The sequence below is a fragment of the Micrasema longulum genome, unplaced genomic scaffold (genome assembly GCF_059751315.1).
Source record: "Micrasema longulum isolate JH-2025_06_02 unplaced genomic scaffold, ASM5975131v1 h1tg000083l, whole genome shotgun sequence".
NCBI classification, from domain to species: Eukaryota; Metazoa; Arthropoda; class Insecta; order Trichoptera; family Brachycentridae; genus Micrasema; species Micrasema longulum.
Window position 1 is genome coordinate 594,269 of NW_028277289.1, and position 16,251 is coordinate 610,519.

General features: G+C 33.3%; 2 protein-coding genes across 2 annotated transcripts; one reads left to right on the plus strand and one right to left on the minus strand.

Annotated features, from left to right (window-relative positions):
• Positions 1-725: 725 nt before the first annotated feature.
• Positions 726-11,893, minus strand: Slh (sec1 family domain containing Slh). Its single transcript, XM_088234001.1, has 11 exons — positions 11,754-11,893; positions 11,452-11,611; positions 9,800-10,101; positions 9,432-9,521; positions 8,237-8,495; positions 6,049-6,201; positions 5,653-5,828; positions 5,032-5,299; positions 4,479-4,608; positions 2,816-3,067; positions 726-889 (listed from the first exon to the last, which is right to left on the minus strand). The coding sequence occupies exons 1-11, from the start codon at positions 11,779-11,781 to the stop codon at positions 782-784; spliced, it is 1,926 nt and encodes a 641-aa protein (XP_088090127.1). The 5' UTR covers positions 11,782-11,893; the 3' UTR covers positions 726-781.
• Positions 11,894-12,052: 159 nt separating this feature from the next.
• LOC148284857 (glycerate kinase) lies at positions 12,053-13,826 on the plus strand. Its single transcript, XM_088234012.1, has one exon. It carries the CDS (start codon positions 12,189-12,191, stop codon positions 13,698-13,700), a length of 1,512 nt encoding a protein of 503 aa, XP_088090138.1. The 5' UTR covers positions 12,053-12,188; the 3' UTR covers positions 13,701-13,826.
• The last annotated feature ends 2,425 nt before the right edge of the window (positions 13,827-16,251 follow it).

Sequence of the window (16,251 nt, forward strand, 5' to 3'; positions counted from 1 at the left end):
AAATTATAATGGAGTCTTCTTTGATAAAATACGTGTAAATTGTGCAGTGAGTAAATAGGTTATATCCCAAATTAATTATTGACTATTCCCTTAAATTAAAAAATATGTTCTTTCTAACCCATTTAGTAGTGACGCTGTATTTGAATTTAGTTTTTTTTTGCAAAATAGGCCAGGAGGCCCAATTACAGTATAGAATACCCGGGCTTGAGAAAAATCACATTTAATGTTTGTGTTCTCAACGGGAATAGAACCTGGAACCTTTCATGCATGTGTTAAGTATTTTTTACCATTACGAAGGTTGCCAGAGGTGTATTTGAACAAGTATGTTTTGATGGTCAATACTTTTTTGGTAAAATACTGTTAGTGTATTTTTACTAGTTATCAATGGAGTTTATTAAAATGGATATATTTATATTACAACAGTGATGGAGAACATTTTTGAAAAGGGAACATGTTAAAAGTTTAAAAAAGGATATGGAGATTATTGATATCATCGCTTACATTCATAATAACACTGTTCAGGAGGAACCAAAAAACTTGTTTTAATAATTAAAAACTGCAGTTTGAAAAAAAAAAAAAAAGTAGTTTTGAGAATTTAAAATCTAATCACGTGAACACATACATAGTTTTAACAGAAATATATATTTGAAAAAAATTGTTTTATAATGTAATCGACGATACAAAGACAAAATTACACCAGGATAATAATAATAAACAACAAGTTAATTTATAAATAGAGTTTATATTTAGCGCAGTGGGGTGAATGAATAAAAATATGATATTATTGTAATTCCTGTCCAAGAAGTGAAAGTTGTTTCAAGAATTGGGTTGCATTTGGGAAAGTTGAAGATCCATAGATAATCTTGATATTGCTGTTTGCAGATCTTTGCTGAAAACAAAAAACTTATATTTGAAGTTAATTTACAGTAATTTTTTCCTAACAGATTATAATAATATTTTTATGGATGATTACCGTGACAAAATTATTTAAAAAAATAAATTAACAAAGTGTATTAGCCCTTCAAATATAAATTTTAAATCTCTTGAACAATATGAATAGAAAGTAAACATTATGTACTCATATAGTTATGCATAATTATACCAATGGAAGTATTAGGTGTACGACTTTGCTTCTGCCGTTTTTTTATTTTTGCCAAAATTCAAGGCCTTATTGTAAAAAAACTGGTTAAACATGTGATTCAAAGTTATTGTCCATTACTGGCCACGAATCTAGAATAGTACGAATCCCGGGTTGAAAAAACTGGTTATCTCTTAAATCAATCCATGAATTAATCCAATTTTTTACTTCATAAGACTGAAAGTGCTGGTAAGCCAGGCCGTGCACCATTGATCGAAATGAGTTGGGTAGGACTTCCCATTTCAACGTTTCCAAGCATGTCTCTTGACCGCTTTCGGAACATGGTGTCAAGCATTGTCATACTGCAAAATCACTTCATGAATGGCACCCAATTTCCTTGCTTTTGAATCAATCCCATGGTATTGAGGCATTTTGAAATTGCTTTTTGAGTCACTCCCAATGATCGTGCCAATTCTTCTTGACTTTGACAGGAGTCTTCATCAAGTAATGCTTCCAACTCTGTATCTTTGAAAATCTTCTCTCTTCCACCGCTATGGCTGTTTTCGTTTATTAAAATATTGGTTTATTAAAATTAACCCGAAAAGTTATATAAAACCAGGTTTGTGAAAAATAAGTCATTTATAGATATAAATGATCAAAAACTCAAAACTATGTGAGTGTCTATAAAATGTAGAAGTGCAGCAATCATCATCTTCCTGCATATGTAAACCAAATGCAGCATTTTTATACTTCTTCTTGGACCAGGTGGATTCATCAACAATGTTTTGAGTTTGTCACCTGTTATATGAAGGTAAGGGTAGTACTAAGGGTGATCAGTCCTGTGCTTTAGGTGCTAGTTAAGAAACAGTGAAAAATTAAATAATCCAGAAGGGTTTATAAATAAATTTCAAATAAAAAATATATTGCAGTTAAAACAACCTTTAAAATCAATATTCCAGGAATTCAGAATATTATGTTTAAAATTTCATATTTAGTTACAAACATAATTTTTGTGTTTTCAGTTATAACTAGTGATCCTTTTTGATTGCTTTTTTTGACACCGTGACAAGATTAGGAATAAAATTAACAAAAATAAATATGCCAAACCAGGTTTGTGAAACAGAAGTAGTTAGATGATTTAAATTACCAAAAACACAAAGCAAATGCACCTATGAATTATAAAATAGGGAAATGTCAAATACTACATACATAAAAAAAAATATACGAAATGGATTTAGAAAAATTAATTGTATTTTCAAAATCAATATGGATATTGTGGAGAATCATACATAACTTTAAAAAGAAATTGTAAAAAAATATGTTCCTAGAAAAACAAACAACAAAAAAAACATGTTTGGCATTGATAATTGTGACATCAATATTCATGACGATGTTCTATAAAAAGTTCAAAATTAACATGAATCGTGACGTATTAGGGGCGTGGCCAATGCAATGGCCGTTTTTGCAGGAATTCAAAATTATAAATTAAAAAAAACTTTTTATGCTACTGAGTAAAATTTAAAAAAAAAGTGATATTTTCCTGTTGCAGCAATAGTGAAATAATGTCTATTGAATGATCGGCAAAACAAGTCGAGAGAATTTTACCACCTTTGCTTTGATGATGTAGCAACATTTTGGCAATTTGAAGGGTCATGTGACTTTCATATTATCAAATGTGATGTGATTCAACCGGTTTCCTAAACTGTAATATTATAATAAATAGGTAGCAGAACTAACCTTGGCGTAGTCTACCAGGTTCTGGTACTCGATATAATTCCCTCCTCCCACGATGAACACGATGGCCTCGTGGAAGGGGGTGGAGCGGGGAGTTGCGGGGGCGTCCTGCGCTCGCAGCTGGCGGGGGTCGAGCCACAGAAGATCCTCACCGGGCCCTGTGCCGCCTGCCCCGGCCGCACCGCCCCCGCCGCTCGCCCCCGAGCCAGACACCCCGGACATGGCGGCTTCCACCGCGCGTGTCACAGGAAGATTCTACATCCGTAGATTAAGACAATTCCATTAACCCCACAATGAGTTTTAAAAAAGACTAAATATGTAGAAGTGAACTTATTGAAGTTTACAAAATTGCTAGGACGCATATTCGTAAATATCCGACGAGTTTTCCATTCGGGATGTTTCGGAACCCCCCCAAAGTGGCTTCAAAAATAGAGGCATGTCAGATGGGGATACCTATCGCGTTATCCACTCCATTAATAACAGAAATACACTAAATCCTTTTATAAGACATTTTTATGGCGCAGCTGAGATACTACAATGTAAATGAGAATGTTTACGTTGAGTGATGTTAGTAGGCACTAAACGGGGGCAATTTTGTGGTGTTACAAAATTGAATAGTGCTAACTAATAACAAGCGCCTGTGTGATTCCGAAACATCCCGAATGGGAAATATATTTCCGAGTGATACTGAAGTATAACCAAAATAAACAACCTTAAAATCATGGCGCATCTATGGATATGTAGAATGTTTTATCTCAAGAGAAGCTTACGGCATCTACTATCAATGCATTTAACATGATCATACGAAAGTCAGACGTTAATAACAACCTGCTCTTTTAGTAATAATAATAATAAATATGAAAGCATAATAATCATTAACCGTAACTATAGATACAACTTTATGCATGAATGTCACAATTTAATTCCATCACTGAAAGACTTTGATGAGGAAATTCCAGATATTTCAACATAAATGTGGAACCATTTTAAGAAGGAAATTCTAGGCATTTATAGGACTTTGGACCAATTTGTTTGGTCCGAGATCACTAGTTAAAGTTGGAAAAAACTCACCATTCTGCCTGTTTGATTAATAAAAAAATAAATAATTCATCTGTTAATTTTTAAAGCAGAGAAACCTTCATTAGTAGATTCTATTAAATAATTTCACCTACTAGGAAATCCCCGAAATACTTCAATTTTTATATTTTTATTTAAGAAAAATAATTATATAATGTTAAGCATTTGGAAATAACATTTTTAAAACACTAAGCATTTGCCTACCTGGTAAAAGAAAAAGTATAAAAATTGGAAAATTGTTTTCAGGCATTGCCTAGTAGGTGATTTGGTTCAGCCGGATGAATCTCACCCACATAATAAATGTTTCAGCTCCTTTGCTTCTCAAAACTCAACATATGGAAGAGTTGAGGAAATGTGGATGTATAAACATGGGCAGAATGGTAAATGTTACACAGTGTGTAAAGTGGCCACTTAAACCAGCCAATGACAGGTCATAAGCCCTGTGAATGCCTAGACTTCCATATTCCCTTCTCAATAATGTTTTCCCCCTCTGTTGCAATAAATTAAAATTATATTATGTGTTTATGACATGTTTGATCCTTATGACTTAATCTATCAAAAAAAATAAAAAATAATATGATGTACTTACATGTCTCTTTACAACTAGATTCTTGACTCCCTCCATAACGAAGGAAGACCCTTGAGACATGAGTTTGGAGAACATGGATACTGTTTTGGTACCACCTCCCTCGTATTGTCCGGACATTTTGGTGTAGCCTCTGTAAATGTAAACGATGGAGACAATGAAAAATAAAAAAAATTACCCACTCAATACAAACAAATTAACTCAAAGTTTCCGATAGAAGTTTTGCATAGCACATCTCTTCTAGGAATTTTGTGCTAGCCTACCCAAATAATTTGCAAAATTCATTACTATACAATTCCCTTCTTGAGTAATAGCTCCTCGCCTACATTCTAGTAGTAGTTTTATGTATAGTAATAAATTCAGTCTGATCCATCTGGAGTTCAATTCTAAAAAATCTATACCAACCAAAACCAAGTACATGACAAATGTAAAATACATTTATCAAAATATACATACTTTATTTTGGGTAGTAAATAATAAATTAACATTTATATGAATGAAAATATAGAGTACTAATTTAGAAGTTATACATTTCAAAAATATAATCTATTCTTACTTCCATCTCTTGATGTAAGCCATAGGGTTCATATCACAGCCAGCCGCTGTCAGTGCTGTTTCATACTTGGCATAGTCCGTCTCGGTAATGTGTGGTGTGCATATGTAGTATATCATGAATAGTCTCATCTTGTCTTCGGGAGCGCCGGCCGATGGGTCATTTAGCAAGTCCAACAATGTTTTGCTTTCAATTGCTGTTTTACTCATGATCTTTTCCTCTAATTCAAAGTATGAATCTAATCTTCGGGACTTTATGTTTTCCAAGATACCTTGTAACACAATATTGTACATGATTATTAATATTATCAATGAGAGTGTGCCAGTATCATCTTTATCGACAATCAATCTACTAAGAGGCCGTAAGCATTATATTTAAATTTTACAAACGATTCCTTTTGAAAATTATGGATAGGCTAAAAATGAAAGGCCCTCCTTTTATTACTAACTCGAGGCCTTATTCTCAGACAATATATAATATTTCTTATCAATATTTTTGGAAGCCTCAAGTTGAATGAAGAATGTAACCAGTCAAGCAATTGCAGGATACCTATTTTAGAGGAGGGAGAGCACAATAATTAGAATACTGAGCGTGATTATTTGATGTTAAATACTGATAGTTTACCTGTAGCAATGCTCGTGTGCATATCAATTAATCGCTTCTTCTCCATTAGTTGCGGAAGAGAGTTTACAGCGTTAGTGAGTCTTTGTGTGTTGTCACTCACCATACTAAGTGCTATGTCACTATCATTATCCAAACCCATTGAACTTTTTAATTTCTTGACATCTTCTTCGGAAGATCTAAAATAAAAATAATTAAAAAAACAGAAATGTGTTTTTTAAAATAAAATAATTTACATTTATGAATTTGCATAATATAATGTATGGCCAATCAACAGAAAATACATTTTAAAAGGTGAAAGATACATACTATTCATTTTTGTTCTTTATGTACCTAGGCACTAAATCAGAAAAATATTAAATTGATTGTATATAATGTGACTGATTTAAAATGTTTTACCTGTATTTTTCTAGTTCTTCCTGTATTGCCTCTGCAACTGTAGGAAAGGGACTGCCTTTATGGTCCGACCAAAATTTGTCTTTAAGGTCCAAATCACACGAGCGGGATTTACTTCTCGCACCACCGCTGGGAGCACCTTCGTGGACAACAACCCTGTCACAATATCAATATTTCAAATTTAAAAGAAAGTTTCTAAATATATAGCATTAGTTAAATATTTTATGTCCATAAATTAAAACAAATTCCATAAAGCAAAATTGAAAAAAAATATAGTCATACTTCAATATAAAATAATATTTTCATGCGTCTAAATAAATATATTTTTATATTCCGATCGGTAATAGTAACATTCTTCTTCTTCTTTTTCACCTCCTTACTAGGGTGTTCTAGCCAGAGTTGTATTTAGTTTTTTTTTCTTCATTTGTATATACACATATTTATGTTAGTAAGTTATATATTTATGTACAAGTTATTTATTTATTTAACTTTTTGTACATAATGTTATTTGTACATTGGCGGGCTTATTGCCATATGGAAATTTCTTCCAACCAATCAATAAAATAAAAGTTTTATTTTTATAATTCAAGCTACAGAACATATTCAATAGAAAAAAAAGAATAAAAAGCTATATATAAAAATAGAAATAATCGTATTTGTTTATAAAGATCGGGTTGTGGTCCCGTGGCTAGTGTCTCGGACTCACGGACCAAAGGTCCGTGGTTCGAATCCCACTCTACCCCAACTTGATTCCATTTTCTAATAGTGAGTTATTTCCAACTCGTTGAAAATGGCCCTCAAAATTAAATATTTGGGTAAATCATAAGAACGCAAATATTTCTTTTTTCTCTAAAAAAAAAAAAATTACCTTAAATCAAAACTATTACTCAATGGGAAAAAGGAAAAAAGAGGAAAGAGGAAAAAGGAAAGGAGAGATTAAGGAAGAGAAAGGAGATGTTTTTTCAGACGTGATTTAAACAGAGATAATGTAGTAACATCTTTGATGGTGGATGGGAGATGATTCCACAGTCGAGCCGTTAGTATGTTGGTATCTAATATTACACTATCAACAACTTAATCCATTAGTTACAAGATATTTACATAAATTTTTATATACAGGTTTATTGGGTGGGGACAGGAGAGTTATGATATTAGTAGGGAGTGGAATGTTTATATTGGAGAGGTCTGATAGGAATTCAGGATAACATTTGTTTATTGAGCATCCAAAAAAAGTGGTTTGTATCTTCCTCTTCAAGCTGACATTCGCACATGGCAGAATCCCGGACATGGATTCTGAACAAGTGAGAACCATCGCATCAGTGTCCAATGCGTATTTGAAATATAGAGGTTGTCACGAACTTGTTCAAAATCACTTTGAAGAACCAAAGTTTTTCCGTAACATTTGGTTTAAGATGGAAAAAATGTTTACCCTTGGCTTGGGAGCAGGCTACTCAATATTCTTGCCATCTACGAAGTTGCTTCTCCTTCATCTTAACGAGTTCATCTAGTGGTAGGAAATTACTATAGGCAGGATCCTCAGAATGGATAGCCTCCTTTGCTAATGTGTCCACCTTTTCGTTACTGGGAATACCACAATGACTGGGGATCCAAGACATAACAACATTTTTATTGGATACCTCTGATAACGAAAGAAGAAATCGAGTTTCAATGCGGAGCTCGTCTTCGGGATAAAAGGATGGGGGGGGGGGTTTGAGCCTTTTTAGGGCACACAGGGAATCCGACAGGTTAATAAACCTTATACATTGTGAGGTTAAGGCTTACTTGACAGCTTCTAGGATCACAATACATTCTGCTATACAGAGGCATTATTGTGCAATTTGTACAATCGTTGAAAGCCATCATCTTCACAATTCATGGCCTCACTTGTGTGAGTTGGCAAATCTGACTGAGGTCCATCAGTAATAGTCACATTAACATTAGTTATTTTAAGAAGTTCTTGTAAAAATAATTAATGTATAGAGTTGGAGGTCATTTCATGTAGTTGACTTGTCGTGCGATGAAAATACACAAGAACTATTTAACGAAATAGAGAACTTATTTTTTGATATATTTTATAAATAAGCATTTTAATACTAAACTAAAACTATCATGAAAATGTATCAAGGTTATATGAATTATGCAAATAGAATATTATTGTGGATAGCAAAAATCAGCAATGTTTAAAACAAACCTATTGAGTGATAAATCAAGTACATCGTGAGTGAGAGCCTGGTATGTCCAGGTGTGGTGAAGTGGAATGGCCATATCCATATTCCTGTCCAGGATGACCAGTAGAGGTCGAGAGAAACTGAAGGCTCCAACTTGTCCCGTATTGCCGTGGAAGAGATTGTTACGAGCGTCCCACAAGTTCTCTCTCAGTTTCTTGTCAAGTTTTTTAGCGACCATCTCCGCAGCGTTGCCCTTAGCACTTCGTATTATTGGAATATTACCTAAAAATAAATGCACTCTTACAATATCACTTTTATGAGAATTTAATTAAATTTATACACACAATCAAGTATGGTTTATATTAGAAAGTTAGTTTGATCGTAAAGAACACAAACCAAATAAAATAATTTACATTGTTTAATAGACGCTGCTCTATTCCCTCATCATCATCATAAGCTCAACAGCCCTGGGTGAGCCTTGGCTGAATCCAAGAGTCTCCTCCACTCAATGACAATGTTGTGATATGACAATGTTGGAAGTGAGGAACTGGAGAGGGAGGGCAGCAGACACTGCCCTCTTTATTTGGTGATTAAATAAGAGTTTTAAAAATGTAAAGTATCGTTTACATGTGGACAATACAATAGATATGATAATATTGTCTTCTCCCAGCTCCATGAGCAGCCTCAACCACGCAGGACAGAACGCTGGGATAATATGAAAATTCAGCCATAGTTCACACGTGAGCGCTGCGAAAATGAATACATGACGGCATTTACTATGAACGAATTCACAAAAAATACTATTTATTTTATCTCAAGATGTATTGGCATTGTTAAAGAACGAGCTAAATAATAAAAAATTATAAAATCTGCCTTCGTTTTCGGAAGAAAAAATGTGCGAGCGACACGTGACATCAAGGAAATCGCTATTGTCACAAGTTCTTGTCCGTGCGTGTTCATACGAGGACAATGCGGCTGCTGGTGGTTGCGCGCGGTAGTGGTATCTTGGTTGTGTGGAGATAGTCTGCCCGTCTATCTCAATGGCAATGTCTCAGAACAATTTTTTATCCTACAAATTTCTTTTTATACATGGACAATGATCAAGTCCTGGGACAAAACAATATTGTATTGTCCACGTGTAAACCGCATTTAAGTATTCCATTTTGAACCAATAATATGTCCAGATACAAAGTCAAAGAAATCAAGTTTTTTTATTACCTAAAGTGACAAATAGAGAGAACAAGCTGTCCACCATACCGTCCATAATACTTTCTACTTCTGTGTCCTTAGTATCTCCTTTATTGATTGCTAAAAAAAAATAATATTGAGTGAGTAATTACGATCTAATTACATTAATTATTAATAAAAATTCCTAAAGACTAATTAAAACACAAACATAAATAAAAACATAGGTTAGTTGGAAATGTTTCACTTTCTGTATATCTAGGAGCAGTTTTGAATAGACTGTCATAAAATGTACTGCTCTTTGACATAGTGTTTCTCTTAAATAAAGAATTTGTGTAAATTAACTATTTACTATGTGCTAAATCACTATATTGTTTTTAGATGTGGAAATATGTACTTACCATAATAAGAAAGCGAATCTGACTGTTGATGTTTCAGTACAAACAAGTCATCTTCTAGGCAGATGAAATTTAAATATTGATCGTAAACTTTTTGTATATTGGCGACACAGTTAGACTGTAGCGCTGAAGCAGCTAAGTCTTCAAGCTTCTGGCGAGAGACAGGGGATATAAAGTTGAGGTGGTAAAAGTCGTATGTTCCATTCTCCAGGTCCTGGCTGATCCTGCCGAGATTTTCCTCCGTGGGGGAGCAAAAGTACACGGCAGCCACTTCCGGAATGGGGTCACGCTCGGAGTGCAAGTGCCTGATAGAGGTTTACAGATCGTCATGGTAGAATTGGTTTGAACCAAGTTATAAGAAAAACGTTTTTGAAAGTTTGAAGCGTTCTAATTCTTAAACCATGCGTTTTATGCAATTGATTTTAATTAAGAGCAGTTACATTTTTTATATTGAAGATAACTCTAAGTATACAAACTCCCATTTTGTATTTGGTTAAAACCCATTCTCTTTATTTTATTATTTATTGGAATTGAAATTGAATCATCATTATTAATCTTAATTTCAATAAAAAAAACTCAAAAGTCCGAATGCGCTTGTAGTATTATTTGAAATATTATCTAGAGGGTTACCGTAATAAGACAAGGACGTGGTTCAAACCAATACTGATTAATATATGCTTCAACTCTTCTGAAAATCAGTGACATGATCAATTACTTAAAATTTTAAATATGAGTCTGACTCAATTGGATTCTATGGGTGACTTGGTTCAAACGAATTATATTTTAGGAGATATATACAACGGAGATATAGTCATAAAGTTATTAATGGTAGAAGAAAAACTGTTATAAAAAGATAAATGTGTACAAAATAGAAAATGTTAAAATAAGAAGAAGCAATACCTATAATATGTGGATGCATTTGGCGAACAACTGGGTTTTACAATTAATGTTGGCAAAACAAAATGGATAACATTTGGGCGCCTTGATTACTCCGCATTTTCTCTCAAATTAAAGGGTATTGACATTGAAAAGGTGGACAAATTTAAATACCTCGGCAGCATTCTAACAGAGATCCTCGACCCAGATATAGAAATTAAATGCATAATTGAGAGCAAGAGCTGCTTTTGATAAAATTGAATCCCTCTTCTGCAATGCTAATCTCAATTTGAAAATAAGGCAAAGATTGGTGAAATGTTATGTGTAGTCTGTATTGTTGTATGGCTGTGAGACTTGGACTCTGAAAGTGAACACTATGAATAGGCTGAAGGCTTTTGAGATGTGGTTGGATCGCAGAATGCTTAAGATATCTCGGACAGACCTAATAACGAACTCATAAGTCTTAAGTCGAGCTAGAACGAACAGAGAACTCTTAACCACCATAAAAGTTCGTAAAATTTCATATCTGGGGCATATAATGCGTGAAGAAAAGTACCACTTCCTTCATTTAATTTCGAAAGGCAAGATTGAGGGTCACAGAGGGGCTGGAAGAAGACAGATGTCCTGGCTGCGAAATATACGAGACTGGACTGGCTTCAGGACTGTGGAGCATATTTTCCGGGCAGCACAGGACAGGGAGACTTTTGCCAAAGTGATTGCCAACGTTGGGGATACCTGACAGGGCAATAAGAGAGAGAATACTTATAATATATACATACACATGCAGAGTGACACCAAGTTCCCTCAGTTCCTTGACGGATATGAGAGGGGATATAATATCCTGGCCGACTCTGTCATAAACCAGCACTTTCCACGAAGGTTCGTTAGCTGCACTCTTGTTAGATATTTGGTTCAAATTCAGCATCTGCTTCAAAGCACCTACAATTTTACATTTGACGTTAAGTTCGTTCATTGAAAAGATATTTTATTAACATTTGAATCATAACCAAAAACATAATATTCGATAAACTTTTTATTTTTAATCACAATTCAGAAGTTATTTTTAATTCATATTGCCTACTTAATTGCCGTTCTCGTAAGGAAGCCATGATTTGTGCAAATCATGAATATTAAAATAATATAATATTTAGTTATTTTGTGACAAGCGACCGACACAACTGTCAAAATTTACACGTATGAAATCCGAACATAGGTACATTTGTTTCGGAATCTTAACAAGCGAAATGTCAAAGTCGAAACACCCGGATTTTTTAAAAACTTGACAACTGCATCTGACATTTGACATTAATTTTGACAAAAGTTTATGTTTGTGAATAGTTACAAGCTAAATGAATTATTAATTGTGTTTGTAATATTTTAACTGTGTTAACAATACAAATTCCCCAATACTAATTTTATTAGAATGTTTTTTTCTTATGATTTTGTTATAATTGAAGTTTTTGACAATTTCTTATCACGTGAGTAAAATATTATCAGCAGCTTTATTACACAACCAATGCATTTACGGAATTCAATACAGTATTTAAAGATGGGAAAACAGGTGAATAAGTTTATGAATGCCATATTTTTGGATTCAGTTTCTTCAGTGAAACCGAAAAACTTGATTCTGGAACATTTCGAGTTGAATAAAAATGAAGACAAACTGCGAGTATTTTCTGATTATTATGATTTGAGGAGAAAAAAAGTTTATTTAGTGGGGGCAGGAAAAGCTGTTCTCGAAATGGCTACCGAAGTGGAACATATATTAGGTGATCGTCTGAAAGGAGGTATTGTAAGTATTCCCACAGGAATAACTGAAAGATTTCCCCTCAATTCTCAATCTATTATTAAATTCTACGAAGGAGCTGAAAATAATATGCCAGATTTGAAATCGGAGTACGCAACAAAACAAATCACAACATTGGTGAAGAATTTGGATAAAGATTGTATATTATTGGTATTGCTATCAGGAGGAGGTTCTGCACTCCTCACATCTCCCTTGCCTACGGTCAGTCTCCAAGAGAAGTGTCAATTGATCAAACAACTAAGCCAAGCGGGGGCTGATATAGTGGAGATGAACACTGTAAGGAAGAGGCTTTCTGCTGTGAAGGGTGGGAAGTTGGCAGAGTTAGCGTACCCTGCCCAGATTATTACATGTTTGATATTGGATATTGTGGGGAACCAACCGGGCTCCGTAGCTAGTGGACCCACTTTCCAAAATAAGGATGAACCCTCCGAAGCGATAGGAATATTAAGAAAATACTCTTTGTGTTCCACTCTCTCTAAATCTATAAATCATGTTTTACATTCTTCTGGAGAAGTTCCTAATATTCCATGGAACGATTTGAATGTAAGCAACTATGTTTTGGGAAACAACACTTGCGCGTTAGATGTGGGGTATCAAAAAGCTACATCTGAAGGATACAAAACAATTTTGCTGTCAGATCAGGTTCAGGGAGATATTGATGATCTAAGTAAGGAATATACAATACTTCTTTCCACTGTCATAAAGTTGCTATCCAACTCGATAGACAAGAATATGGCCAAATCGGTATTTCAAAATTTAAAGAACATTCTGATTCATTCTGATGTAATGGAAGAATTACTAGAAGTTAACTTGGAAAATTTATCACGTGGATTGTGTCTCATTGCTGGGGGAGAACCGACCGTTCGAGTGACTGGTTCAGGAAAAGGTGGAAGGAGTCAGCATTTAGCACTAAGTGTTTCTTATAACTACCACCTAGAAAAACTAGAAACTGAAGAACTTAAGAACTTTAATATGTCAATCCTATGTGCTGGGACCGATGGTATGGATGGGCCCACAGATGCAGCTGGAGCTATAGGAAATGAAAGTTTAGTAACTGATTCTGAAAATCAATGCCTGTCTATTCAATCATATATATTAAATAATGATTCCTACAACTTTTTCACTCGCTTTTCTAATGGTAAAAACCACATTAAAATTGGGCATACTAATACTAATGTTATGGATATTCATATTATTGTTATCTCTGCCAAAAACATGTAATTGAATTATTTTGTAAATTTTTTTTCTATGTGTGTCACATTATAAGGAAATATTCATGTGATTATTTATGTAATTAATTTGATACATCAAATGTTTTTTAGTATTTTTTAAGGAAAACTAGCCATCGCTGTGATTATTATTCCATTATTAATAAATATGCCTTTTTGAAAACTGTTTAATGGAAGAATAATTAAAATTAAAATTTAATCAATTTACATTAGTATTTTCTAAGATGAAACTATATTTCTAAATTAATGTTTAATATGCAAAATGCATTAAGTATCGATAAATGAATTTATTTTATATATTCATGTATGATTTACAACACATGCTTTAGTGATAATACATGGTTTTTATATTCTTGTTTCAAATTAATATAATTAGATTTGTGTTAAGCAGGGACTTATTAATGAGTTTTTTGTGATTGATTCAAATGTTTTTAACTTTTAAAATATATGAACATCAGACTACTATTATAATAATTAATTTTACAAATAAAATACAAGACTTGTACTGGTTCTTTTTAATATTCAGGTTTTTCTGTTTACCAGAAAGCTTGCGAAACTTTTGCTATGTTTGTTTAAAATTATTTTTAGTTTATTTTTTTGTATTATAAACATACATAAATATTAGATAGTCAAGTGTTTTAGAGAAGCCCAAATAAAATAGGTAGATAGAGCAGATGACTCACTGCTGCTATCGGCATGCTTATTATTGTTGCTCGCAAATTAATTTGAAGTTAGCAAGTAAAATAATGCTTTGTTATTACAACTTGTGTAAACATTGCGTTTCCAGAGAGTTTACGCTAACCTCAAAGAGATTTTTAAAGCCTGTTTTGTATGGGTCAAAAATTGGTCATAACTTTAAGCACCAGTAGTTTAATGGCTAAGGCTTATTTGTTTATTTACGGACTTCTTCAGTCCAATTAACAATGGTTAATAAATTTATTTATAATGTATGTGTAATTGAAAAATACAACTAAAGATAGAAATTATATTAAATTAATTAATTTAATAATAATTTCTACCTCAAAACAAAATCTGGTCTTAGATACTTGCCTTACGAATGAGGATTCCTGTTTCAATTCACGGTGAGATCAACTATATTTGAAATTCGATTTTTTTAAGCCTGGGTGTAATGTGATTGGGCTCCTTGGTTTGTGGTGCAAAATAAAATTAAGTAATTCTGTTCTGAATTCTAAAAAGAAAATTTGTTCGTATCATACACCATAAATGGAAAACATTTTTGAGAAGGCAATCTAGGCATTTATATAGCTTTTGACCTCTCATTGGCTGGTCAAAGTAATCACTGCGTAACATTGACCATTCTGCCTAATGTTTATGATCTCCACATTAGTATATATCTAGTCAAAGTAGGTGTCCATTGTTTCACACTTCACCATAGGCAACATCTGTTGACTTTTTGGTATTTAAAAAAAAAAAAAAATAATCTTTATTTATACGATCAATTATTCTTTCAAATTGTATTGTCTACGCTTAAAAGAATTTTTATTTTTATTTTTTCAATTAATTTATTTATCTTATCTTCTCATTTTAACCTTTTTAATCGTTAATTTTTGAGTATGTCCAAATGTTTTTTACTGATACTGGAAATGAACCCTCTTAGGAATTTATTTAAAGAGACCTATATCTCAACAGAGACGAAGCGAATATTTTTTTAATGGAAATTTCGACCGAGATGAACCTCGAGAGGCCCTCCAACGAGAGGTTTAAATTCCAGCATTTAATTAGTCTACAAACTTTTGGACAAATAAAAAATATTTTTGATATTATTGTTGAATAGATTTTTACGAGAATCAATCGTTTTGAAACGCGTCCTGGCGAACTTTCGATGTGCAGGTACAAATTTATTGTATGCGCGTGCAGAATCAAATGAAAAATTGCATTAAAATTATAAGGTGATAGTTTTAGCATTCACATACAAGATTTCATGCGATTTGTATAATTATCACATTACATTTATTAAGTACAGAGACACAGCTTACAGTGACACAACCGGTAAAGACTAAAGACCCATGCCTGTGATCTTGCCTTTACTCCCTAAGTCAGCCAGTATCTCCGCTCTGTTGACGACCTAAAATCCCTAATCACTGGAAAATTATCTGAAATTGAAAAAAGGCTATTGCTGGTTGAAAAAAATAATTCAGTTATTTTGGAGCATAAATTTCTAGCAAAATTATCTGATGAGTTAGAAGACCGATGCAGACGAAGAAACAACATCATAATATACAATATTCCAGAGTGTTCAGCCTCAACATCTATACTACGTCAAACTGCGGATACAGATCTCACCTTAAAAACATTGAATACTATTAAGAAAATTGAAAAAGATGACGTTATCAAGATCTACCGACTTGGCCCGCTTCGTCCTGATACCACAAATGTTCGCCCAATCAAAGTTGTATTATCGAACCCGACATTGGCTACTGAAATATTTAAAAATAGGAATAAATTAAATTCCTTCAAAATAAATTTCGACCAAACACCTGTACAGCGTAAGGAATTGTTGGACCTTAGGAATGAATTAGAAA

Coding starts and splice junctions, on each gene's coding strand:
- Slh (XM_088234001.1), bottom strand. CDS start 11,781: ATGGCTTCCTTACGAGAACGGCAATTAA. Junction 5,829..6,048: donor GAAGAACTAGAAAAATACAG/GTAAAACATTTT, acceptor TTTTTATTTTAG/ATCTTCCGAAGAAGATGTCA. Junction 890..2,815: donor ACCTGGTAGACTACGCCAAG/GTTAGTTCTGCT, acceptor TTTTGTTTTCAG/CAAAGATCTGCAAACAGCAA.
- LOC148284857 (XM_088234012.1), top strand. CDS start 12,189: ATGCATTTACGGAATTCAATACAGTATTTAAAGATGGGAAAACAGGTG.